This window comes from Oxyura jamaicensis, chromosome 19, assembly GCF_011077185.1.
Source record: "Oxyura jamaicensis isolate SHBP4307 breed ruddy duck chromosome 19, BPBGC_Ojam_1.0, whole genome shotgun sequence".
NCBI lineage: Eukaryota > Metazoa > Chordata > Aves > Anseriformes > Anatidae > Oxyura > Oxyura jamaicensis.
In genome coordinates, this window is record NC_048911.1 from 10,410,679 (window position 1) to 10,438,223 (window position 27,545).

Genomic DNA, 27,545 nt, shown 5'->3' on the forward strand with positions numbered 1-27,545 from the left:
CTCTTACTGGTTTAATCCCTTAAACTGTAAGACAGAGATGATAAACTAAAGAAAGAGTTTCTGAATGATGTACATGTAGTGAACTTAGGAGTGCTGGAAAGGTGCATTTACACACCTGACTGCTTTTAGCCAACTTCGGTAAGTTGGCTTCACTGCAACTATGAAAATATCCACTGCAGGCTAGAAAACTGTTTTAGCCACAGAAGTGAGCCTTATGGTACATATTGCTCAATCAATTCTGTAATTTATCATTTATCTGCACCCCTCCTAGAGCATCAGTGTTCTTTATAAAGAGAACAAGGGTAAAACACGGATGAACTTAGATGCAGCATACTATTCTTACCTTAGAAAATGGGCCAGCAAACCTCCATAACCCATTAAATCCAAAACCTACAACAACAAATTGAATGTTACCACAAAAACACAGTTCTCAGTTGACAGAAAACAACTAGAAACTACACATGGAGGATTCCTTGGAAATGAAATATTTCATTTGGAGACTGAAAATACTAAATTTTGTCCAAACTGAATAAAATAAAATGAAGGAATTCTACTTTATTAGATACATAAGTTAAAGAGCCTCAAAATCTCAGAACTGTCATGCAGTAAATTCTTGATGGTATTTTAAAAGGTAACTTTAACATGTGAATATGTCTCATTTTGCAAATTATATCAACACATAAGTTTTTCTCAATAGTCATCTGTTTCTTATGAATCTTCCTGGAGAGTCTTTGATTAAGGATCATTAAAAATATTTAGGTTTTAAGTGCTGAAGTGTCACATGAAAGGGGAGCTTAGGTGTTAAAAAACAAATGTTGCTCTACGCAATTTACCAACCATTAAATCAACCCGTAACTTAAAAGGTTACCTTAAAGCTCACCACTCATCACCACTCTATACATTGGTTAGTGGAAACAGAATACTGAGTATTGTACTTTTAATATCTGGTGCACAACTACAAAAAACAGTTTTAACGGTCATGTCAGTAGCTGGATTTGTAATATGCAAACACTTAACTATTATTTGGACTTAGGAAGTTGGAGAGAATCCCCACAGCAAAACTGGCTTGCTGTTTCATTAAGGCTGCAATAATTCAGAAACTTTTTCATTAGCAAATGTAACTTAAAACTCAGCAGTTCAAAAAAAACACAACCCAAATATTTACTTTGTAGATAAGAAGTTTGGTATTGGGGTGGAGACTCTTCATGGTAGACAACACTCTGAACAATCCCATGAATTGGATTCAACAAATTCGGATCCTGGCACAGTGACAAAAGGGTATTGATCTTGGAATCCAACAAATTATGCCTAAAGAAAAGAACAGTGGCTTATTTTTTTTTCCACAAAAATAAGAATACAGTTTACAACTGACTTTAAAAAACAGCTGTTAAAGTGGGATTTTCAAAAGTTCTGTGATTTTAAAAGTAGAATGCAGTGAGGACGTTAGGAGGAATAACACTTCTGAAAATTTGTAGTAACAATAGGACTCATCAGAGCATTCTCTTTGCCTAGCGCTTTAGATTGCAAATATGTTTATCATTTTCAAAGGAAAAAAATATTCCCTGGATTTGTGTACATGTCAAAGGTGAACTTTCAAAGCAGTGTTGTATGCTTGCAAGGGTACGGTCTCGTTTGAGCTCCCTTGCAGGACTCAAGCTTTGATCACTCTGTGTTACTGCGCTGTATCACGCCCATCAAGTTTGACAATCAGTTTAAGCATACACAGAAGAGGACAAAACAACATCGCCTGTTAAGCTCACCCCATAATTTAACAGAAAACAAAACAAAACAAAACCTACAACTTGGGCAGTAATGACACAGGCAATTCAAGCAGCCTCTGTGTCGACCCTTTAAGACATCATGAGCTCAGAGAAATGCCCACCATGGGGAAGAGGGCTGTCTATGCAGGGCTTCCTAATAGCATTTTTTCTTCTGACGCAAAATGCCAGTTACTTACAACTGTGATTTCAGTAACTCACAGAACTTGTTTATATTCTGACCATTACTTTATAAAACCAGAAAAAGGTACCATTATTTCTAAACCATGCATCAGTCAGTTTTAAGTCTCCTCACTTTACCTTCTGATAGCTGGGTTTCCCTTGCATGTATTGCCTGTAGTGAATACTACTTTTAACCTGTATCTAAAGAAATACATTCAAAGAGTGCTTTGAACCACACTTTAAATCAGTTTTTTTGGGTTACTTATTAAAAAGAAAATCTGAGCCTAATCAGTACAAAAATAGTACCTAAGAGACACTACGTGTAGACTTCTATAGAGAACTATATGACTACATTAAAACATAACTTGACTCCCTACAGTAACAAGTAAGTGACAAAGCCATGCGGAGCCACTAGACCAATGGCAGCAGTGATGCTGAAAGCATTCAGGAGAACCTGATGTGCACAGCCCGGCTCCCTAGCAAGAGCGGCACGGCGCTATCCCACGCTCTGCCAGCCTGCCCAGAACCCGGTGCCGAGGAGTGCTTTGGGACCATCTGCAGCGCTGCTATCTGAGGGTGCCTGCACAAACATTATATTCATGTAGTGTAGGGAGAAAAAAGATAATTCTCAAATTGTGATGGACATTTGTCTCAACAAGGCAAGGACAGACTGCAGCTAGTAACCTACCAATGAGAAGTACCTAAACGTGCTTGTCTGGTCCAGAGACTTTTTAAAGGAAGGCCAAGTCAGAGTTTCAGGTACTTACACAACAGGAAAGACCTTTGGGAAGACAACGCTGGCTTCTGCTAAATACTCGTACAGAATCCGCTGGTCAAACTCATCAGTAGTGTACTTCACTAATGTTGCCTATGATAATGTAAAGGATTAAATTAGCACGCTTCTAATAAGAGAATCTGAGTAATTACAGGCTTTTTTGTTTGTTTGTTGTTGTAGCTTCAGATTTTAGTACTTCTGGGTTGCAGAAAAAGCAGCATTATAGAACATTAATTTAAGTCCTCTTCGGACATGGAATCGAGTGACTTTATGTCTTCATGGGACACAATAAGAACAGCTGGTAATAGCTTGTACTTTGGCAAAAAAAAAAAAAATAGCCAGTTTTTGACAAATCTGTGCAACTGACTGTGAATTACAACAGGAATACAAACTCTACTGGTGCATCTGACAAGAGCACTCTCATACTGGTAGCTTCATTACTAGTTAGTCAAGTTTTAAATTGAATCATGCTGGAATTTCAAAAAACGTTCACATAACTTTTAAAAATATAATCTGATACCTTCTTGCTATATAAAATTAGTTTGTAAAACAGATCTACAAGGAAAACGGATCAATTGTTGGACGTGTTCTGCAAAACAATAGGCTACTTGCTCTCATGCATTTGTCAAATACATTTATAAAAGTGGTTCCTAGAAAGTCTGAAGAAAATCAACGAAAGTACAGATTTACACATTACATACTGATTCTGATCCACGTGAATTTAGAAGCACTGCAAGGAACACACATGCTTCTTTGGAAGATAAAAGAACATCAGAAAATAACACAATAATAATAATAAAAAAGGCTTACAAGAACTGTAAGCAGCAGTGCTTGAATTTTTGGGTCAGTCAGAACTTCTTCATCTAGGAGGACGTTTGACTCAGAAACAGAAACTTTTCGAAGATGTGGGTGTTGCTGTGGTGATATTCTCTGGGTTTCTGCCAGATAAAAAAGAGCAGCTCATCCAAAGAAAAATGTACCCAAACCAAAATAAAATTAGCTCTTGCACAACAAATTCAGTTATATGCAAACTTCAGAGTTCAACAGAATTTTCATAAAGTATAAAAGCAACAATTATGCTGTAATACTAGCGGCGCTAGGCTGTCACATGGGATGTATTATCAAATGGCAAACAATAACCCCAATTTCCTATTTAGTGAAATACAGGCCCAGGGGTGGTAAGTAACATATTCAGGGTCAGGCGGCAGACTGACATCAGATACAACAGAAGAACCCTGGTCTTGCATTGCAATTGGGGATGGGGGCACAGGAAGCAGATGTGGGAGAAGATGAAGAGAGGCATTCTAGGCATTATGTCACATTTCACCTGCAAAAAATCGCAGCTAGGGCTTTGTCAGTCATAAAAAGTCAAATTTTACTTATTTCATTTCACTCCTGTATACAGTACTTTATAGCTGCCCCTTATTCTGGGTCTGCAAACTGAGCAACTCTAATTCCAATCTCAATTGCCGGTGATAAGGAAGACTGTATTCTCCACAAGCCATTATTAAGATATTTCTCCCTTACCTTGTAGTACCTTACCTAAGCAAATAAACACTGAATTTAGAAAGAATCCTTTGTATATATATACAAAGCATTTATAATTAGTGTTATTCTGAAAGCGTTAGTCCTGTTTCTCACCCATTTCATAATCATTTTCGGCTACTCTCCTCATTTTGGGAGGCGTTGTGATTCCAGATTCCATGTCTTGCCTTTTAGGAGCCTTTGTGTCCGATATCAAATGGTCAAAACTTTTCCTTGTACCTAAAAACAATTTATCACGAAATTAAAAACATTAAACCTAAATCCATACACTTAAGTATTTCCAATTTTCTGGCCAAGCTATCCTATCTACCATATACTGATAGGAATCTGGGGACATTTTCACCATTTCCAGGGGTGGTAAAGAAAATATGGTCACACCATGCCGCTCTCCATCACAGTTTCCAAAATGCTTCACAATACATATGAGGATAGCATGCAATTTATTCCAGTATGTAAGCTGTGGGCATGCTATGGTTTCCTGGTCAACACATCACATTGAATAAACATGCCGAAATGTGATTACTGTAAAGGAAGCAGTAACAGGATTGTAATGAAAGAAATGCCCCTCTTCTTCCATATATGCCACAATGTAAAAGGGTAACCAGAAGTTACGCGAATGAACTCGTATCAATTCTTTGATACTAAGACTTGCTTGTAAACATGATGCACTGAGAAGCCAAGTACAAAAGAAAAAAAAATGATTGCTTCCAAAACATCTAAAATGTTTTGGGACTATTTCTCCCACAGTAAAATAGAGTATTCAGTATAGCAACTAAGCCAAAGTACTCAGCTTCTTGGTTTTATTGACAGAGGGCTGGGCTGGTGGCAGAAAATTAGCACTGTGAACCTTTAGTCCTTTAGTATCTGGAATATCCTTTTTTTATCTTTTTTTTTTTTTTTTTTTGCCTCTCCCCTCTCTGATCAAAATAACTTAATTACTCCTCTTCAATTGTAGTGTTCTCTATTTGCATTTTGTAGAAACTACATACATTCCTCTGGATTGGGAAAAACTGCTTGAAGTCAGAACAAATACAAGCATAATTTTCCTCTAGTAACGCTTCCTGGGGTATTCTGTAGACAAGTTAGTAAATTAGGTATCTTAATAACCTAGAAGCTTTTTAGTGTTTGCTTGTGAAGGCTGCCCCATATCCAAACTCATGGATTTTCGTGTTCGAGGACTTATCTGTCCCACTGTCGGGTAACTGGCAGCCAGATGTCTGTCTGACCCCTTTGGTGATGACCATGGCTGATTTTCCTTTAGTGTCCTGAAAGTGCAGAGAAATTAAATTAAGAAAATCTTTAGAACTGTTGCATGTTTAGGCATTAATTTTTCAACTAGCCAAAGTATCCTTTATTAAAGCCATCTTTTCTAACAGGTTAAGCTTCCAGAAATATGTATTACGAAATAGTAATTACTTTGCTAGCAAAAATGCGTGAAAACTAACCATCTATTACGAACACAATTTTGAAGAGATAAAAATAAAGCAATAAGAAAAACACAAGGAAATCAGCCTCTAATAAGGCAAGATACAAGACATTTAATAATCAGCTCCTCCATACTGAATGCTAAAAAGACAGGTACCGAGTAAATCACTCTGTATTGAAACAAACTGGCTCTGCATGTCACTTCTAGGGTGGCTTCCTAGCTACCTCGGTGGCCATTTAGGGACAGACTGTAAGATGTCAAGGTTTTCCGATGACAGGAACCAAGTGATTAACTTAGTACGTGTCCTGAAGCTCTCAAAAATACACAGAATTTTCTTATAGAATATGAATGAAAAATGAGGTGAAATTAGGTATCATAGAAAGGGGTTAGCAAAAAGATTAAGAACTTCCAAAGAATTTAAACTCTGAAACAGCTTCAGAGATCTCAACATTAAATCTATATGAATTCAATACACAAATTCCTCTGGGACTCTTGATCACAGTGAAGTAGCATACTGGTCAGGAACCAGCAGGATGTAGCTGAACATTAACTTAGCTTTAACGAACATGGGATTTGGTTTTCTATATACCACAGGTTACCTTTTTTACTAAAGGAAAGAGATGTTGAAACTTGGATAACTTTTATTATCTAAAAGTCAGACAACCAACCTATAGCTAGTGTCACTGTGATGAATGGGATATGTATCCATAGGAACATTTTCCATTGAAACGTCTGTCAACAAGAGAGACTTCCTATGTTTTAGGCTGCAGCGACTTCGAACTTCCTCAGACACTGTGAGCAAAGCTAAAAATTCAGAGAAAGCTAACGTGAGTTTTCCATGGCAGGGACACATTAAAGAATGTAAGCAACAGACCCTCAATTTAGATTTTTTACTTAGTACAAAGATGACCACAGAGATGTAATTACACCTTAATGTGCAGATTAAAAGTAGGTCATACAAAAAGAATTATATTCCCCAGCATGTTAGAATTACACGACTTAAACATTTGCCCTCATATAGTCACAATTTCTATTTCTAGACCAATAGAAATATGAATGCTCTAAAGCACACAACCATTTAAACCAAGAAACCTTCAGCCTCACTCAGGTATTTTCAGGGTTGCACAATAGGTTCTGTGCTGGCAAGCCTTCAGTCCACAACGAGCTGTGGATTGATGTACCCCAGGCTAACCCAGACTCTGGTCCATCTCCAGTTATAAGTTTCCTTTATAGTGATACAACTTTAATCAACACAATAACATAAGAATTCCCACAGTTCATTCCTTTCAGTTAGCACAAGTTTAAAAGAATGTTTGTTTGTTTAATTTTACCTGCTAGGTAAGCCACGCTCTGGGTGTTCACCTCAAACTTGTCACAATTCCTATGTTTGTTAACCAGAGCTAGTAGTGTATGTAAAATCCTCACTGTTCTTGCTACAGTGGTAGGAGAAGGATGCCTGTACCCTAAGAAATGAGGTCAAAAATACAAATATTGTATTTAATTTTTGAATGCATATTTATGAAGCATTAATATATTTAAAATATTTATACATATTTTTCTGTGTGCCCTCAGGACGCTTCATATAAAGGGTAAGGAAATACAGTGCTAACAGAAATTGCACACTAGGGACTATTATTTCTGTCCCTCCGCATAAAAACCTCACATAATTACAAATGTCTCTGCATATATTATCTATTAGCTCACAAATCAGTCTTCTAAAAGAAACAACGAGCCCAAAAAACAGACACACATAGAAAGTATTCTTGGAAGAAGACATAACGAACTGCAGCAAGTGAAGCCACACACTCCTGTGACAGCAAAGAATTTATGTCATTTGCACTGAAGACCTTGATAGGATATGCATAAAGGAAACCCAGCAAAGTCCTTTAGTCAAAGAACATTTAATTTGCTATCTGTTCTGTGACCTGAGTTACTTAAAATCCACCACCCATTTTTTCTCCCTCTATTCTTGGGCTTGTATTTATTTCTGAATTAGGAGTATTCATGTTAAAAATGAACAGCAACATCTATATTTACCTTTCAGGAGGTGTCCCACTAGTGCGAAGTTGAAGTTGGAGTTGAAATTTAGCCCTACAAAATGATCCATCTGCTTGCAGTGCCATTCAAGTGGTCTCCTGATCTCCATAAACACCTCTTCTGGGCTCTGACCCAGAAAAATAAGACACAAGAGTATTGCATACAATCATACAATGGTTTGGGTCAGAAGGGACCTTAAAGAACATCCCGTTTCAACCCCCTGCCATGGGCAGGGACACCTCCTACCAGACCAGGTTGCCCAAAGCCCCACCCAACCTGGCCTTGAGCACTTCCAGGGATGGGGCATCTGCAGCTTCTCTGGGCAGACTGTTCTAGTGCCTCACCACCCTCACAATAAAGAATTTCTTCCTAGTATCTTGTTTCTTTGAAGATTACTCCTCTTTTTTTTTTTTTTTTAAGTGACAAAATTTGGTAATTCTAAGAGTTTACAGGAAAATATCAATTGCACTCTTGATTAGAATGTATCTATGCATTTCTGTTCCAGTTTAGAACAGAATAATAAAAGCTTCATCTCTGCTTCTTAGTTTACTGCTGATATTGTGCAAGTTTGCAATGCAAATTTCAGTTTTAGTTGCTTGACTACTGTTCAAGAGGACAAGGAATTATTTTTTTAACAGGTCTAACTGCTTACATAAATGAAGGGTTAATCACAGCTGGGTACTAACAGAGGGCTTGCTTACCTTATCATTGAACACTCGAAGGCTATCCAATGTATGCAGATTCTGTTCAAGTAGTGCTGTACCTGCTGAGTACAAGTTGACTTCATCTAGCTGCAGCACTGCCATAGCTACCCAGAAGAGGGCCTTGTGCATAGGGGAGTCCTGGAAGGAGAAGCAAAAGGAAAAGGCCATGATTCCACTTTCAAGTCAGTTCCTGTAAGTGAAAGACAAATAGGATTGACACGCTTTTGTATATGCATTACTAACATTAAGACAAATAGGACTGACATGTTTTTGTACACGCATTACTAACATGGTAGCAGAGGTTCTGTTCTCAAACACATCCATTCCCACAAACCAGGTGTTCATATGAGCCCAGAGTGCTGATGCACTGAACAGGTGAATAGCAGAAAGCAAATTAATTTCAAGCCTTCCACTCCCTCCCCTGGAAGCCATCCCTTCTCTGTTATACCCCTTTCCTTGCTCGCAAAAACGTCAGATGCATATTGCCTACATCAGACTGAAAGACAGCATCTTTTGTTATCAACTTGGAAGGCAGGTTGAAAATGAACTGCAGTTCTGCACATATAACTGGCCCAGCAATTCAATCTCCAAATCAGAAAATTAGGAAGGAAGAGCTGGCATTCAACAAATCCTGGGTCCCTTAGGCAGCCGATTTTTCAAAGAACTAACTAGCAATAGATACACGAGACTTTTTGTTGTAATCTTCCCTGCCTAAAACCACATGCAGGAAAATGTGTGACACAAGCATGGGAGACGTGGAAGGCGGGTAAAGCCTTCATCACTCACTGGTTATGCGTTTTAAGGGTAAGCTCATGGTACACTAACAGGGTGGAAAAAAGTGCAAGTAGCCTATCAGAACTGTTTGCTCTTGTTAAATACCACAGTGCCATCCAGATGGCACACAGAGACTGTCTGTGCAAAGCTACCAAGTACAGAGTGAAACAAATTGAAGTCAAAATTAGCCAAAGATTTCTAAAAAGTTTGTTATGTGAAAGTGAAACACGCATATTAAACCAGGCATTCAAATGCACCTGGTCGGATTATTTTTTTTAGCACATTTTTTAATATATTAACACATGAGAAGCTGCAGACCCATTCATGCTCCCCAGAAACCCCCTTCTAGAACCGTGCCCTAGAACTACATTCCTTCAGATGTGTGTGACAATGCCACTCTACTAGAAAATTTTAAGGTGGTTCATTAACAGCGCACCTATTGGTATGCCTGTCAGTTCATACAGTAACACTCAATGGCTGAATTAATACCACGTTAGACAAGACTAAAATTTATTAGAAGCCATGACCAGAAAGACATGCATTAGGAATGACACATTTGAAAGCCAAGACTGAAAATCTTCTGGAGAGAATCACTGCAGCCTATGGTATAGCCTTTGTCGGTATTGCTATGGCCCAGTTTGGTGAAGCAGAACAGTACAATCGAAAGCTTTTTTAAAACTCGCAGAAGTCCCATACACAAACATCTGTGACACATTTCCCATACGTATTATTTTTAAGCATGAGTCATAGCAGTCATAGCAATGAGGTGTGAACATCAGATACCACAACACTTCCTTATATTTTTGAAGTTATACTTGCAATTATAACTTCCATTTACAAAACACATTCTCTGTTTATTCTAAAAATCCATCGTTTACCTTATTCAGAAGAGGCTGCAGCTTGGTGAGTGCTATTACGGTAGCTTCTATTAGAACTTGGCTATTGTAATTATCAGGGCCTTTTAAACAGCTCTCAAGTCCCTTTTTGTAGAAAAAAAGAATAATAATAAAAAAGTAGAACCCATAATTAGATTTTGCCTTGTAAAAAAGATCAAAGCTTTAAACAATAACTGTGGCTCTCAATTAATTTACAAAGCTTGAGTTAATTTTTCCAATTTGCAAGGAATTTTAGAACTTATGATGCACACTAGTGATATATTTGATATATCGATATTATTGCTGTAAACAATTACACAGTGTGTATTACAAAAAGAAGAGTGCAGGACAGGGTGCAACAACGACAAATTAACTCTTCTTCAGTTCAGATGCTATTCAATTAAATTTTATGTCCACAGAACACTAATAAAGAACTTAAGGGAAAATTAGATAGCAGAGTGTTTACCTCCTATAGAACACAACCTTATTTAGAAAATATGGGCATCATTACCAAGCTAGGTAGCCCATTTCAAAGTTTTCTTACATGAATGTTATGCTTTCCATTGTGTTCAGTTGTAACATACTAGATTATTAGCTTCCTTTAAAAAAAGGAACTTGTGAATAATGTGCATGCAGACAGATGCCTTATCAGAAAATTTCACATTTATTTAAATACTGACTTTTCTGGATCAAATTTTAAGTGTCTCAAATTTTAAGCTCAATATTGAAAACTACTGTTACTCTAAAAATAGCAGCACTGATGGAACTTACTTCCACCAAATTAATTTAAAATAGAAAGCCAGGCCTACAAAGACTGAATTTCCAAGCAGGTAGCTCTTTGTACAAGAACATATTTGAAGAAATTATTGATTGTCAAATTATAATGAATTCTATATTCAATGGGAAAATAAAAATTTTTAGTTCTTTTATGAGTCACAAAGGAAGACATATAGACCTATATATACCTTGCTAAGAATTCGGATTATTTGTTTTATTTGTCCATGAGAGACACGCTTACTTATACAGCCAAAGACAACAAGTGCTCTTGGCTGCAGGGATGGATTATATTGGAATGCAAACCTGTGAAGAAACAGAATACACTATATTAAACAAATATACAACAAAGAGGCTGTATAATGAAAAGTTAACAATTCTAAGCGTACTACACAGGCAGTTAGGGGTTATGTTTTGAGGTCTACAACATACTTTTGAGCTAGTTCAGTCCACTGGTCCAGCCACTTGCACGTTGGAATATCTCTCATACAAGCCTAAAAAGAATTATATTGTTTGAATACGTGTAACATGAAGAAATGTATTATTTTCAGAGAATCACAGAATGGTTTGAGTTGGAAGGGACCTTAAAGATCATCTAATTCCAACCCACCTGCCATGGGCAGGGTAACCTTCCACTAGACCAGGTTGCTCAATTTTAATTCAGAATGTTTGGTTATTTTAGGTCTCAGAAACTACTCAGTTTCTTAGGAGTTCATTAACGTATCATGGGAGGTACATCTCAGTACACTGCTTGCCTGTAGAAAAGGGTAAGCAGTGCCCTTCTTTATGGATAATTACTTTTCTTTTGAACCACATACCTCCATGATCTCCAACAAAGCTTCAGTAACTGTTTCCAAGGAAGTCAGTGCAAAAGTCTCCCTCTCATAGGAACCAGGTGAAAACGACCTGTCTCGATAGCTGGAGCGGAAAGCTATCACTGCAGCTGATTTCACTTTGCTGATTCCAAACAGTAAATAAAACTTGGGCAGAGAAAACTCAGTCAAGCTCAGCCTTAAAACTTGCTTGGTCTCCTCTGTTGAATAAATTTTTACATATTAGACTTAAAACAATGAAGTTCATTTCATTTTTTATCACACTTAGACTCCCCCTCCCACAAATACACGAGTAGATAATCGTCCTATGCACATTCAAACACTGTTTTCTTTGCTACGCGTCTCAGAACAACTGTGGCCTGTTGCATGGACTGTTAAAGCCACAGCCACCAGGAAGATGCAGTCTGAAAACAGGTAGAAAGAAACTTGTCTAAAGATCTGGTTCTCTGAGGCTTCTCCTCAAATGCATTAGGAAAACAGAAATCTGGAGAGCTCACGGTTTGAAAGACCAACATTACTGTAAAGTTCAAACTGCGATCAAATTATGGTTTTGGCTCCGTTACTACAATTAACCCATTTAAATCAGAAGAAAACGAAGGCCCTGCTATTAGCTCTGAATATTTTTACAATTCTGAACTTTCATTTAATTTCAGTGTACTTCAAATTCACTGTTTAAACAGGAAGGCTTGATTTTCTCTTTGTGTATCCTAGCAAAGCTTGTTTTTTAATATACATAGATATCTGTGTGTGCGTGTACACCTCTATTCACACACTCACTCTGTCAACATACAGATATAAAATGGGCTTTCAGATACGGAAAAAACAAAATTACATAAACTTTTTATTTTTTTGCTTCACAAAATCCAGCCTGGTTGTATACTGTACTTCTGTAATAAGAAATGACAGCTACGAATTTGCTGGCATCAATTATTTTAGGACTGCTGAAACACAGCGGTATGCAAAATGCTTGCTTTAACCATGTAATGTCACAACTTCCTTACGTAATTTATATTTTTGTTACTCCATTATGCAACCATTCAGAAGATGCACATCGGCCAGTTTTAGCATAGATACATTTTTTCTTCAATCTTTATTACTGAAACTTACTAGTACGTACTTTCTTCCCTTTTTCAAAAACCCATTGCACAATTTATATGACACACCTGCTCTAAACCAGACAGTCATACTTTAACTTCATGCTCACAGTCATTCTAGCTCATATCCTCATGCTGGTTTGTACACAAGCTTAATAGCAACACAGTATTTTCAAATTCTCAGAACAGGTGAAAGAGAGAAAGACAACTCAAATATTTCTGAAAGAAACTAAGAAGCAAGCAACTTAATCCAAAGTCTGTTAAGAACTTACCGCTAAAGTGAAGCTGTGAACAAGTGCACAGAGAATGAATGATGTTGATGACAAGACCATGCGTCGAAGCTCTGAGAGAAAGGGGACCAGTGGCCACCAATAAAGTAACTACATGAAAGAGGTAGGGGAGATGGGCTGCCACATCCAGAGAATTGTTAAAGGAGAGCATCAGCATGTAACGTGCTAGAATAGCAATATCATCCCACATCAGGTGCTGTTCCAATGTAGGAGTTGGGGACAGACAAGTCTTGTCGATTATTTTACACATTCTTCCAATCACCTGAAAATAAAGCAACCATTTTGTTCCAGTTAAAGAGCAGAGCTCAACAATTCAGTAACAGCCATTACAAATTAGCATTGGAATTATTCTATTGCTTGGAACCTGTTTTATAAAGTTTTTTTTCCATTATTTCCTGTACTGAGTCATCAGACAGCATATCAGAGTCACATTATATTTAAGGGGAAATTATTACATACAAAGAAATTAAGGCAAGGAGGGAACTCACTTTGCTTGAAACCAACTTTACATTTCCAGAAGCAAGCGCTACGGCTGTGTCTGCCATAACCTCAGCTTTTATGGATCCTAAGCCCCCTGTGGCACTAGTCTTGATGAAACTGTCCAGAACTACATCAAGGAGATCTGTTATCTGTCAGAGAAAAGTAATTCTTTGTTATTCCCAGTGTGGTTAACATAATTTTTCCACAGTAAATGGCCCTTTGTTTAAGCAATCATTATATTTTTTAGTTTAAGATATATAGCTACTATAAATTGAAGCTACGGTTTTAATAATATGTTGTTTTTTTGGAAAGCAGCCTAATGTAAAGATTAGAAATGTAAAGATAAATTCCATCAGGTTTTACTTCAAAATTCTTCACAACTGTGGAAGCACTATGATATGGTTTGTATCTTTTTTTTTTTTTCATTTTAAAGTATAACTATGCAGAAAATGCTGCATCTAATGAGAAGAAACCGGATTTGAGGTGGAAAAAACCCACATACTTCCAAAAAATAAGCAAGATCCTACCTGCTGAAGATTTTGCTTAGAACGCTCATCATGCATGAATACAGCAACCAGTAAAACAAGTTTCTTCTTGTGTATGAAGAACCAAATCTGACTAAGTGCACTGAGAACTCTCTCTAAATGCAATATGCAAGCTAAGATTAAAAGCTTTTTCAGTACTGGTTGAAATTCAGCTTTCACTGTATTATAAAAATTGGTTGAGATTCTGGATCAACAAAATCAATAAAATTCCCATTGACTTCTGTGAATTTTTTCATTTTTTATTTCACATTCTCTGCATTTACCTGCTAATGGTCATAATGGTCATATTCATCTCAGTGTGACTCAAACTTCCAAAATACATTGATTTTTATCAGTCCAACTGGACCAATCAAGAAAAAACACTTATGCATCCATTTGATAGTTCTCACATTCTCCAAGAGCAACTTTGTGATGCTGTGCTGCATCAGTTCGGATGACAGTTAAAATAATAATAATAGTATGACAATGAGGAAGTCAGCTTGCTTGTGAGCAAGCCTGGTCATGGCAAATAAAGCTGGTCTCATTTATCTGGACACTTATTTCATGAATGACATATGAAAACAGCTTTTTTTTCTTTTTTTCTTTTTTTTTTTTAATTATTATTATTTTGTGTGGAGAATAGGGACAGTATTTGGTAAGTGTTAAACTAATAATCAACAGAAGGATTGACACTGCTAATTGTAATCAAAATGCTTTAGTTCTAAAACTGCAAATAACAAAACAGAAGTTCTTCCATCGCCTTAGGCCTAACACATCTGAATGCTAGCACTTGGTTCTATCCAATCAGTACCTACACATTCAGGAGTTTTGATGAAGGAATTACAACTAACACCAGATATATCTAATTTTCAATTCTCAGTGGGGGTCAGGAACAGAGCACTAGAAGCAAGAGTTCAGCAATTGTATTATGAAGTGTTTTAAAGAATGGAAACCTTGGAGAACTTGCTCCTGACTCTCCACACAGCTAATATACTTAGGTCGTGCCAAGTTCCATTTTTATCTTTTTGCATTAATATTTAAGTGATTAAAAACTCTATAATTTTGTTATAAACAAATTGCAAGAAATCATGCAGAATTTGTACCTGTCCAAGACTTCCCCATATCTTAGCCTGAATGGAAGGATACATCTGTTTTTCATTTATTGTCATCGTTATTAGCTTATCAAGAATAGCAGTGACACGCTGGCGCTTAGCATCATCATTGTGTTTACAGAATCGGACCAGATTGGACAGCCAGGGAGTCATATACTCCAGACAAAGATGTTTCAGTTCAATACCTGAAATAAAAATTCACTTTGTAACAAAAAATCAGCACTGATCTCTATGCATATGTAAATAATTACTTGTGAGCACCTTTCAGCTTTCTTCTAAAATAATTATTATCAGATTTGAGCAAAAAAATACTGGGCAAACAGACAAGCTTCAAAAAGAAATACTATAACAACAACATCCAAGAAACATTTGTGAGAATCTGGCAAGATTTTGACATTTGAGTATCTTATTAAGAAGTGTGACATAAATGTGTGCATTTAAGCACACAATAGGCAGACTATTTAAGATAACTTCTTTTTAATCTTGAGAATGCATTCTGAACAGCTTCCAACAGTATAGTCAGAGCTGGAATATGTCTGTAAGAAAGGGCTAACAAAAATAGCATAGCAGAACATGATAAATCTCTCAACTGTAATCTATCTGAAAGGATTAAATTTGAAAGAAAGGACCATATAATTCTTTTGTGAATGTATCTGCTGGAGTTCAAAACCTCATGGACCTCAATTTTTTAATTATTTTTCTGCAATGTTCTTAACTTCTGGTGTATGAAACAAGTAACTTGTATTGCGATCTCTGAATTAATTTATTTGTCTAAATGAAGGTGCAAAACTTTTTTATTTAAAAAAAAACTTTTTTTAACTTCTAAGTTAGAAAGGCAGGGCTTGGGCTTTTTTTAAAAAAGGATCTGCTTCATCAGAAAGAGTACATTCAAATGTACAACTTAATGTTTTTACTCCAACAGATACCACTCCAGTTCATGACACTGGCTTCTTAGTATTACAGAATTTGATTATTAGTAATCTTGAAAATATCTAAAACAGCTCAAAGAAGCTTTTTTTAAATTTAAACTTACTGTGACTCAGCCACATAAGGACGCTTGTTAAAGTTGACAGCTACCAGCTTAAATCTTTTCAAATTCATGGTTAGCATTGAGGAATACCAGCGTTACTTACTAGATTTGCTAAATCCAGAAATACACTCTTCCAAGAACTCTAAGGTAAGGTGCGGTTCATTAGCTGCAAGGGTCTTACTAATAGACACAATAAAGAGTGTGTTGTTGGCAGGAATACACAGACCTGAAGTTTCCAGTAACTGGCCCTCAATCTTTAAATTAAAGGTACAGGTTAAGGCACATAGAAGATTATAGGCAGCAGACCTGTAACAAAGCAAGCAATGTGACTTGTAATAGTTTTCTTGTCTGTTTTAAAATATATACATTACACTAAAAGAGCACAGTAATACCGTTTTCAAAATCACATAAGTATTGCTAATAGCCAGTACTATATTTAAATCCTGAACTTTTTTCCTGCATCACTTAAGCTTTAGAGACAATATTACCTTGGACAAATAATTACATTACTACTTTTTTAAAACAACTTCAGATAAAGTTAAAGAGGATGCTTGAAGAACTTTGTACTGCATTTCTCAGAAAGGCATTCAGTTCCAGGAAATTCTAGGTATTTCCAAGTGCACCTGAGCAACAGAGTGCCAACAGCCCCAGAGGCTCCCATTGAACCAGGACCCATTTGGAGACAGCCCTCTGACAACATCCAAGAGCTTGCTCTGAGAGGTACAGCTCCCAGTTATTAAACACGAAGTTCAATACCATGAAAATCAAATGTACCTTGTAAGCACATATTGCAAAGCATAAGTTTTTTTTTTTTTCCCTTTTAAAGAGAAATTAAGCTACCTATACACCTTCAGTTACTCCATCACTATGTATGCCTTTCTTCACCTATACAAAACCCAATCTTTGCTGAGATTAATAAGTACATTTTGTAGAGCTGTGGTGAAAGCAAAATTGTGTTGTTCAAGAGAGATTTGCTAAAATTAAGAAAATCTTGGAAGAAAATCACATTTTTATCAAAGTTGATATTAATTTAAAAGTTCAGTACCGCAAACTGGGGTCTGAGCTTCCTAAGTTGAGCAGTGCTATGTTCAGTAGTGTTCCAGGGACATCCTTAGGGCGAATTTTAGTGTGCTGTGGGATGGAGTCTGGTTGCGACAGCTCCCACCGTGTCCGTATATGAATAATGGACCTCACAATGGCCTCACACTCTTGATGCATGAAGGTGAGTGGTGTGCCCTGGTTGGCAATCGTTAAGGTAAACTGATTCTCATCAACAAGACAGATTTCCTCAATTTCAGATGCGTAGTATATATCATTCAAAAACACTGTCTGTCCCAGGACTCTTGTACGCTCTGCTGATGTCACCTGCACAGCTGTTGATCCAACCTTAAAAAGAGAAGAAAAATGGTTCAGCACCTATTGTTAAAGAAACAAAAAGAGAAAAAAAGTCTGACGTTTCTACTTTATGAAGATAAACATGTGAAATTGTAAGAAATTACGTTGTGATTTCTCCATGAGACAAGAGAATTAAGACAGTAAAATCATACTTAAATTCTTAGTGAAATATAACAGTTCACTAGGAGCATGAAGAAGACTTACTTTAATAGAAACTTTGGTGTCTTTATGAGCCAGTTTGAGAGCATTGTGAAATACTTTCAAGTCCTCTTCTAAAGCCAAGGTAGCTGCTGGGAGTTTCTGCTGGTCATGTTCAATGTGCTCTGCCAGCTTCCCCGGAGAATCTATGAAAATAAGCCTTTTGCTTCCTTTCAAACCTGTCAAGAGTCTTTCATGGTATTTGGTGTATTCTCTGACCCAAGAATTACAGTTATAAATAAAAACTGCTGAGACATTTTCATAAGCAAAGCCTGGAAAAACTACAAACCATTTAGAAAGAAAGTCTGTTTTAAAGCGATTACTGGGGCCAGCGTGTGTGAGGTCCACTACAATTTCATATGGCTTTGCATAGTATGGCTTCAGAGTTAGCAGGACATGGTATATCAGTAAATCTCCATTGATCTGACCGGTCTTGAACCTGTAAGAAAACAAGACAGACACTGTTTGGATTGCCTTTTTTTTTTTTTTTTAACCATTTTTTTCAAAAGGTCTCAGCTCATTTTATTTTCAATCTCCAGCAGCATTGGTCTATATAGTATTCAGGTACTATATAAAAATATTAACCACCTTTTGTTTAATGAATTGCTGAACTCTATGAGACTGGGTTTAGGCAGATGACCCAGAGTTAGCATAGCAGATGGAATTCTACTAGAAATAATTAATTAAAAATCAAACTTAACAGTTGGAACTTCTAAATGCCTAGAGCTGTTTCAAACTGTTATTAACTCAACTCTTGCAAAGCAAGACAACAGCCTATAGAAAGAGCTAATAAATACTGTCAACACATACGTATGTAGTTTTGATCACAGTGGGACACAGCTCTTGGTAACATTTGAGGTAAGCCATTGATAACTAAGAAGATAAACTTCATGAATGTTGAATATTTGCCTGCCTAAGACTTTTTCCTTGCGTTACTTCCTGTTGTTCGGAAAGCTAATTTGGGCAAGTTGGTGTTTCTCTGCCTCTAACATGTCATGGTATAGTTGTTACAAAAAGGAAGTGTGTCATCACTGTGGTTTTAGTTCCCTACTTAGAGTAAACGACGTATAATTTCAGTTACAGATTTGCTTAAAAAATCCAGCCTTGTCTAAGTCTACTTGCTTGATGCTGATGGTCGTTTGCATCCTAAGAGCAAATATATGCACAAAGAAATCCTGTTAGAGGATTAAATATCTAAAACACCAACTTTCTTTTGACTACATCTTGGCAAGGTAAGTGCACATTTTCCTTCTATTTTAAGTCCTGCTTCAAGGTTTCTTAGATGTTGTAGAAAATATTACGTAAAAGGTTTTATTTTTTATGTAAAAGATTTTAGTTTAGTTTACAATATGTAACTCAAACAGTAACAACAAATAAAAATATTGTCTTTCCCTGCTTTAAGGAACTGCTAAAACAACTGCCTTTTTAGTAACATTAAAAGCTGTTCACAATCAGACTCCAAGGAATGAGCAGCGACAGCCACCACGTTGCCGTGTTGTTCCTACGCATTGCAGCTCTTACTGCGTACTGACAGAAGACCCTACCAAGACCTAGACACAAAGGGTTGAGCTAAAAAGAAAAAAAAATCCAATTTAATGATCAGTTCCTTTGCTCTTACGATTTTAAGTGAAGCTCTTAACAACACCAGCCTGTTTATTTTCAAGAAAAGCACCTCTAGTCCAGGTCACAAGTAACACTGGACTTCTCGTGCTCTCGGAGGGTGCAGGCAGAGCTCTGTAACCTCAGGCAGTGAGCACTGAGCTGCATTTGTACTGGCAACTGCACCTCAGTTCCGCACAGCATGCAGAAACTTCTTGTGGATTGTTTTGTTTCTAAAAAAAACCAACCAAACAAAAGGTTTTGCTGTTGCTGCTTTTATTCCTTTTTAAAGTATGTGAGGAGGCATTCTCCAGGCAACTGTTACCATAAAGGTAACAAAATCTTTTACCTGAGCTGTAGCTGATTACTCAAATGCTTTCTAGTTCAAATTTAACAATGAGGATTCATCTCAGAACAGTCTGGCTTTATGATTTAGTTGAACCGCAAAGAAAGATACATATATATATATATTTTGCTGCTCCTTTGCCATGTGAGGAGACACCCATTGTTTGTTCTCTGGCTACAGATCACGTCTATCACTTCTTTCACTTTCCTGGGGGACTTCAGCAATACAAAGGACTGCCATTTGGATATTAAAAAGATAAGCAAGTTCACCTCTCTAATTTTTGGGTGTGAATACATTAAGTCCTTTGGTAGGTATGATAACTTTTCCCTATGGCAAAGTAAACACCATCTGGCATATTTCAAAATACCTAAACTTAGAGGCATACAGATGTGCTCTGTTGTCTTTAAAGTACTATAAGAAGAAATGTGTTTCTAAAAACAGCACTACTACTTTCAGTCATTCTTTAGAGTAGTTATATTTGAACAAGATGTAATATGTAACTCAGCAGAAACACTTGGTTCTGTTAAGGCAGGTGAAAGAGACACACTGGACAGAATAAGCTCAGCACTGAAGCTCACTGATTTGTCTCATCTGTCCCCGTTATTTTGAGTTTATCATCTTAGTATCTGATTCATCTAGAGATCAGTTTCCTGTTCTCCAGACAGATTCAACAGGTAAAGATTATAGTACAAACCGAGTACTACACAAATGTAAAACAGAACACACTAACAGTAATACAGTTTGCGTAATCTCAGAAGTTTTAAAGAAAATGTCACAATCTGAAGTATGTTTGGGAGGAATAAGACGTGAGAAGTACACTTGTGATAGACAGCCTTTTGCATAATAAATCAGAAGAATTAGAGACTTAAGATTTTCCTAGGTATTTACAAAATGCTGCAGACAGCTGAGATAAGGAATACACACAATTAAAATAAGTTACTGCTGTCATTTACAAGAACATTTTCAATTAAAGCTTTTCATTTGACCATCCGTACAAGCATGGTTACACTTCCCAAATTCAGGGAAACAAAGGAAAGAAAAAAGTGGTATTTTGTAAATTTTACATGGTGCCTCACTTCACCATTTAAAAGCAGAAGTGATGAACTTACAGATCTGATGTGGTCAGCTTTAGAGAGGAGGAACTACTACAGTGTCTACAATCACACTTCACTGAGTACTTAGTAGAAAACACTTTCCTTTCACTACTTTGCTCCATGTTCTTTTTTGATCTTCACATACATTATATATAAACCTCCAACTGTCAGAATTTAACAGTGTAAGAGCTGAAGTTCAAGACCACCTATTCAGTGAGAATTCCCAGCAGTTGAACGCTTCCTCCTACATGCAGTGAACATGAGGTCAAGTTAAAACACATTTTTGATCAAAAAGGCTGCTGGCTACTATTCCCTGAGAAGTCCAACTCAAAGCTCTCAGAACCAGCACTGCTAAACTAATACCATATTTTGTTCTTTTGTAGGTGACTAAGGAGGAAGATGAAGACAAAGATACACAGTAAACCACATTTTGCCTTCCCTGTTGTGGTAATTTTTGCTTTGTGTTTGCAAGTAAGTACAAACCATACTGAGTACCCCAGAGTTATAAATGAAACCTGGAATCCTATCAGCCAAAACCTAAGTGGCAGCCAGAACATAATAGAAGCCAATACAAACCCTCCAACCATCCATTTCAACGGGAAAAAAATGACTACTGAAATGCAGACAGCCACCCCTCAATCTCTCTCTTCAACAATGGGACAAAACTCTTCAGTATCTTCCTCTCCCAGAAGTGCTGTTTCTGCCGCTGGAGGACCTAGGAATACCAGCAAACCCAAGACTACATGGACAAAAGAAATGTGTGAAGACAATAAGTCTCTTATCCTGATTTGCTTTGTTATAATAGCAGTGCTTGTGCTCATCTGCACCTTCTTGTTTCTGTCAACAGTTGTAATAGCGAACAGAATGTCTTATCTCAAAAAAGCTCAACAAGGAAAACGGAGGCCCAGAAGCAATGGCGATATTCTGGCTACCAACAGCTTATGGCCAACTGCAGCAGGAACGTGGCAGAAGATGCCTAAGGAGGCATCTGGAACTGACTTGGTAATGCAAGAGTTACTAGCAGGGAGAGATGTCGCAATCCAAAGGAAAACCCAAGATCAAACTACCGAGAGAATCACTAGAGAAACAGATAAACACGAAAATGAAGAACTGAAGTCACACAAAAGCATTTTAACCAATTTTGTGGTTGAGATTTAAATCAGTCAGCTAAACAGACTTCAGCTTTTATATATTTTTATTAATTAATACGATAAAAAATGATTAATATAAAAAAAACTTAGCTTTCAAGTAACAACCGGAATTGTAACACAGGAAAGCTAAACTCACACCTTAGGGTTTTTCATTTCGTGGTAGTGGGAATGCTGTAAAAATGTGTAGATCTTGTAGGACTGCATCACAAAGCTTCTTTATAAATAGCACCAAGGTTGGTTTAACTCCTTTTGACCAGAAATCACAGCTGAAGTAGCCAAACAGGATAAAACAGAAGGACAGAAGGTTGTCCATTCTCAAAGACCATTGGGGGGAAAAAAGGAAAGGACGGTCAGTCTAATAAACACAGCATACTCTGAAGTGCCACACAGGCATATTCAGGTTGCTATTTTAAGAGAACTGTAATTCAGTCACAACTTTGACACAATTACTGAAACAGGAACTAGTCTCTCAAAATGCCCCTTCCACTTTCTCCACCAAAAACTGCTTAAATCGGTTTAACTGTTTTTGAACCAGATTGAGAGCAATCATATTTATTGTTTTGACTTTGTGCATAAATATATGGAGTTTGTGTTGTATATTAGAATATAGAAAGACTTCCATTTTGTTATCCTCAATAAACCAGCATCAACATTTTAAAAAATAAAGTATATGTTATTTCTCTAAGTCAAAATATTGTGAGAAATATTACACTAGACATTTTGGAATATCATATCCCTGTCACATCCGCTGAATGTCAGTAACAGCCTTCTCTGATACCTAGGTGTGATGGAAAAACACGACATTTTGTCCTAGTGCAACCAATTAGAACGTGACAAAAATTTCTTCAAGAGCAACCAATACTTTTAGTTATGTTATTCCCAGAGACCTGATTTTCCCATATATACTGGCAGATGCCTGCATCTAGCCTCACTGTAGAGGAGCTTGGTTATTTTAAGGCTACACGAGAAGCTTCTTTTCACAGGCTACCTCCTGGGTTAAAGATTTGTTGCACCACGGGTATAGGTGTTAGAACGGAGTAACAACAAAGTTCAAAACTTCCTGTGCATCTGCAGTATCCTTGACACAAGAAATGGTTTTATGAGTTTGAAAGGATCAAGACTGAACACCAATTATTTAAATTCCACTATATCACCTATAAACCTACCTGGAAGGGCACGTAAAGAAGCAACAGAGAAGAAAGACAACAGTATCATGGATGTCAGGAGAGAACAAGATCTCAAAAAATAAAAAATAAAAAATAAATTGCCTGTGTCAAAGGTAGTTGGTAAGGAAGATAAAGCTGGAAAAACTTTGAAAGCTTAGCTCAGAACTAGGAGTCATTAGAAAATAGACTTCAATGAAGATGGGAAATAAAACGACAGGGAGAATTCAAATGCATCTATTGTAAGGCACGTATTCAGACCTTAGATCTCAAAGGGAGGAGGTGCAACACAGCACGCAGGTAGGATATTGTGTCTCACATTTCTAAAACATGAGGGGAGAGCACAAGAAAAGAATTAAGGGCAAATTGTGACAGATTGGTGATGACAGCTTAGTATTTAGAGGAGACGAATCAACATCTCACATTTGTGACAGAAAGAGAGTTAAAGGGCATGGTAGGGGGATGCTGCATTACAGTCGCCCTTTTCTTCCCAAAATGACCATAAGCACATGAGGCAACAGCAGAGACACTGCAAGAACTAAAAATGAATCTGGGATAGCAGATGTGGGAATCTAACCCGGTGTAAAACTTGTCACTGCTAAGAAGATAACAGAACTAAAAAGGGAGAATGAATCTGTGGGAGAACTAGCCAGCCTGGATCAGGAACACAGTAAGTTGCTAGCAGAAAGCAGATAAAAGGGGTAAAACAACATGGTCATAAAATAAAATGAAAAAGCAAAAAAGGAAAGAATCACGATCCTGTCAGTGGAAAGGAGGAAAAGAAATAGTAATGAGGTTATGATCTGTGGCTGAAGACAGGTGGAGACTGTGATGAGTGAAGGGAATGTAGATGAGATTAAAGACTCAAGAAACTGTGAGTTATTATGTCAGTATGGGATCAGATTTGTCTGTGCTGCAGGAGTAGGGAGAGACTGAAGAAGAGCCCGTGCAACCAGAAGAGAAGCACAGCACATACAGGAAATGAAGGAGCTGCAGAACGAGGACATGACACTAGCTACTACTGTAGGCACAAGAATACACTTGCAAAATGCTGTGAGGACATTTGTGCAGGTTTCTCTTGCCACGCAGCCTTTCTAGGCAAAAATGCTTAAGGAGACAAAAAATACAAAGTAGTCTGGGTTGCAATAAGGGATGCGGACAAAGAGACAGTGGGAAAACAACTGCTCAGAGAGCACCGTCCCCCTTTAATGACAGCAGCAAGTACCAAAGTTGTCCAGACAGAAAAAAAATGTGGGGAAGAGGAGGCGGGGGGAAGGGTAAAATCTATAGTTATCTGCCTTTTAAAACAACTACGCAGATGAAGATGTGTAAGCAAGCCAGTATCTTGTGATCAGATGGCTCTCTGTGACTCACTGCAATGAACCTAAGGTTGCTTTTCCACTAATAATGACAGTTCACCAAAACCACCACCAAAATTATATCTGTAAAAATAAAATCCAAACCTACCTCTTTGTCAATCAAAAATTTTATAACTATTTTCAGACAGGAAAACCAGCATTTGTTAATTTCTTCACAATAGACACATACTCAACAAAAGCCACAAGCATGTAAATATTTAAGTTTTATCAAATCATCAGAGTTGAAAAGTTTGCTCTTAAATCATGCAAACCTTGAGCTAAGCTTCTTAGTAATCTCCCTACTCTTGGCACTTCCTGCAGCAAGTGTTGGTAAACTTCCTCTTCAGCTGCAGAAACTTGCTTCAATGTGAGAAAAGCCATTTCAGAACTGCTCGGCTTTCAGCACACAGTCCGTCTTCCTAAGGCTTCAAACAAAAAATAAGATGCTTGCCTGATAAACCATAAATGTCAAGGTAAGAATCAACTTCAGGTTGTCACTGCTTAATATTTGCATTACTTGTTTTTAAAGGAACCGTGTGCAGGGCTTTGTAACACTTTGTAAGTTTCTGCCATAGTCAAAGCTCTTGCAGAATGTAGCTATCTTACAAGCATTATCTCAGTACTAACATGTTGTTACTATGAATTATCATGAACTCTACATGAATGATTTGACTGTATTTTGAAAAGAGGGGAGTAGAAGAAAATGAAATAGCATCATTTTTATCTGTTATGAATTTTATACTGTTTAGATTAGCTGGTTCTCTAGAAGCATTAATTAAACACATACAATTTAATTTCAGGTGCAGTAGTAATGCACACTGATTTTCTGGAGACCGTTTCACATGACTAGTATTATAATAATAAATTAGATCAAAATGCACGAAAGTAATTTCAGATTAAAAAATCCACTACACAGTGGCTGTATTTTACATGATTTGTCTCATACAGAGACATTCAGAGACCTGAACTCTAAACAGTACAGGGAAAAAAGTGTTTCATCCCAAGCACTTAACATTAACACAACCCCCGTCATTACAAAAATGTTCCACATGCAGGAATTTATACTAAAACAGTCCGAGCACATTTGAGTGATGTTCCATTACAGCAGCAGTATTTGGAAACTTGAAAAAAATATTACACTCTAACTGCAGAAGTGAGGCAAGAACAGGAAATAAAACTAACAGAACTGTTGTCAGCTTTTAACTCAGGCTTGTCTTGTCTCTTTCAATCTTTAAGGTATAAACCAAGAAATGTTCTTTGCTTTTGTGACAATACTGTTTGTCAATACTTCCGCGAGTGTTTCAGATTTTGTTTTGCATCCATAACCATTTAGGTGAATGATTAAAGTTATTTTTGAAACATACTTCGGACTTCTTTCCCAATGCCTTTTTCTGATAACGTGAAAAAAATAATATTTATGACATTCTCTTCAAAGTCGCCTAACTTCAACGATCAGTAATACTGAAAATCTGTCTGCTGCTTGTAAAATCAGTGATGAACCTGCTGGTTATACAAATGGCAACAGGCGTGGAAGTTCAAGCAGTGAGTCTAATATTATTTTAATACTACGTATATAACATACCACTGTCTGGTGCCTGTAAAGTGGTACTTCAAAAGTTCAATTTAGCATGTTCTACTTTATTTCTGATGTAGGAGAGGACGCACTTCAATAGACTGCAGGGAAATGGTGAGCAGCCAAATAATACTGGTTCTTATCTCTGGAGAAATCTGGAAATCACTTTCTACCGAAACACCCTCAGATGTTTCCATAAGTGAAAGAAATGTATACACCAGTACCACCAGTCCAACAAAACACAGTTCTACTGTGTATCGACCGCCAACAACCGGGCCCAGCCTGCACACGTTTGGCAGCACACTGACTGCTGTGACGACAACATCCAACCCGATTGGAACATGCAAAGAGCCTAGCAATGAAAGCCAGATAGCAGCAATGATAATTGGAGTAATTTTGGTTAGTATGACAATTGCTATTCTCGTGATTATTCTGTGGAAGTGCTGCAGAAGGCCCCTTCTGGTCAATTCAAACTGGGCTGGTCGTTCTCCGTTTGCAGATGGAGACACACCAGATATCTTCATGGACTCTGGCCAGGCTACCAAGCGTTCATCGGTTTTATCTGTGTTGCCTTGGAAATTTAGAGAAGATACACACTTCCAGCATGATCTTATCGCGTCAGAGAAACCACCCAGCTGCACCACCAGTCATGAAAGCAGCCAAGTGCCTCCGCCAGCAGAAGACTGCTCTGCAGCCAGTATCTCCGCTTCCAGCGCCGCCGCACCGCCTGCCTCAGACGCGGTGAGCTGCACACCTGGCTCGTGTCCTCACCCCGATCCTGGGTCCTCTGACCTGCCACCTCCACCTGACTGGCTCCGGGAACCAACTGAGGATCACAGCTCGGATCCCAGCAAACAAGAGGAACTTCACTCAGAAATAAAGGAACAATTTCCCCCCCCTCCTGAGCTAATCGTTTAAGAGATTTGTGAATCACTGCCACAGCCAGAACACCCTCCGTACACGGCCACAATCACTCTCCAACATGCTTCTCATTTTTCTTAAATGAAGCATTCTTCAAGTAACTGAACAATGGAGAAGTTGCCACAAGCAGGAACAACCAAACCACAGCATGAGCAACGGTTCCCCAGCACTTACTGACTGCAGCTTTCACAGAAGGGAACAACCTAGTTCTGCCCCAAACAAATCATGCCAAAATACAACACAGAGCCCACTGCACAGACAAGTAGCAACTCCTGATTTTGGAGACTACGGAAAACAGAGCATGCGTACCTTTGTGTGTCAGCACATACCTATACATAGCATACAGATGGACACGGAGCTTTCAAGAAACAGTAAAGCTTTAGAGGTACTCAGAGCTTCTAACAATTGTTTGTCCTATTAGTCTGTAAAGTGAATGCGATGAATTCAAGCTAATTTTAATAAAGCTTTCTAATTCAAAGATGTTTTGGTTGCTTAAAGCACTACAGAGAATTTGCTTAGATACAAAGCTTCCAA

General features: G+C 37.5%; 3 protein-coding genes across 6 annotated transcripts in view; 2 read left to right on the forward strand and 1 right to left on the reverse strand.

Annotated features, from left to right (window-relative positions):
* The window catches only part of NF1 (neurofibromin 1), an 86,295-nt gene that overhangs the window by 8,693 nt on the left and 50,057 nt on the right, over window positions 1-27,545 (reverse strand). For all 4 annotated transcript variants that reach the window (XM_035343319.1, XM_035343322.1, XM_035343321.1 and 1 more), the window contains 20 exons: window positions 17,813-18,245; window positions 17,259-17,599; window positions 16,317-16,519; window positions 15,175-15,368; window positions 13,556-13,696; window positions 13,050-13,329; window positions 11,669-11,883; window positions 11,283-11,344; window positions 11,042-11,156; window positions 10,080-10,181; window positions 8,425-8,565; window positions 7,724-7,850; window positions 7,018-7,149; window positions 6,355-6,490; window positions 5,368-5,525; window positions 4,357-4,479; window positions 3,526-3,653; window positions 2,708-2,808; window positions 1,166-1,308; window positions 344-390 (listed from right to left, as the gene is read on the reverse strand). In XM_035343319.1, coding sequence (XP_035199210.1) covers window positions 344-390; window positions 1,166-1,308; window positions 2,708-2,808; window positions 3,526-3,653; window positions 4,357-4,479; window positions 5,368-5,525; window positions 6,355-6,490; window positions 7,018-7,149; window positions 7,724-7,850; window positions 8,425-8,565; window positions 10,080-10,181; window positions 11,042-11,156; window positions 11,283-11,344; window positions 11,669-11,883; window positions 13,050-13,329; window positions 13,556-13,696; window positions 15,175-15,368; window positions 16,317-16,519; window positions 17,259-17,599; window positions 17,813-18,245 — 3,322 coding nt within the window. The remainder of the gene's footprint in view (window positions 1-343; window positions 391-1,165; window positions 1,309-2,707; window positions 2,809-3,525; window positions 3,654-4,356; window positions 4,480-5,367; window positions 5,526-6,354; window positions 6,491-7,017; window positions 7,150-7,723; window positions 7,851-8,424; window positions 8,566-10,079; window positions 10,182-11,041; window positions 11,157-11,282; window positions 11,345-11,668; window positions 11,884-13,049; window positions 13,330-13,555; window positions 13,697-15,174; window positions 15,369-16,316; window positions 16,520-17,258; window positions 17,600-17,812; window positions 18,246-27,545) is intronic.
* EVI2A (ecotropic viral integration site 2A) lies at window positions 18,826-22,658 on the forward strand. The gene is made up of 2 exons (XM_035343326.1): window positions 18,826-19,038; window positions 21,229-22,658. The coding sequence occupies exon 2, from the start codon at window positions 21,245-21,247 to the stop codon at window positions 22,001-22,003; it is 759 nt and encodes a 252-aa protein (XP_035199217.1). The 5' UTR covers window positions 18,826-19,038; window positions 21,229-21,244; the 3' UTR covers window positions 22,004-22,658.
* Window positions 24,859-27,489, forward strand: EVI2B (ecotropic viral integration site 2B). The gene is made up of 2 exons (XM_035343324.1): window positions 24,859-24,990; window positions 26,171-27,489. Exons 1-2 carry the CDS (start codon window positions 24,983-24,985, stop codon window positions 27,006-27,008), a joined length of 846 nt encoding a protein of 281 aa, XP_035199215.1. The 5' UTR covers window positions 24,859-24,982; the 3' UTR covers window positions 27,009-27,489.

Excerpts from the sequence above, each read along its gene's own strand:
- EVI2A (XM_035343326.1), top strand. The coding sequence starts at position 21,245 with ATGAAGACAAAGATACACAGTAAACCACATTTTGCCTTCCCTGTTGTG.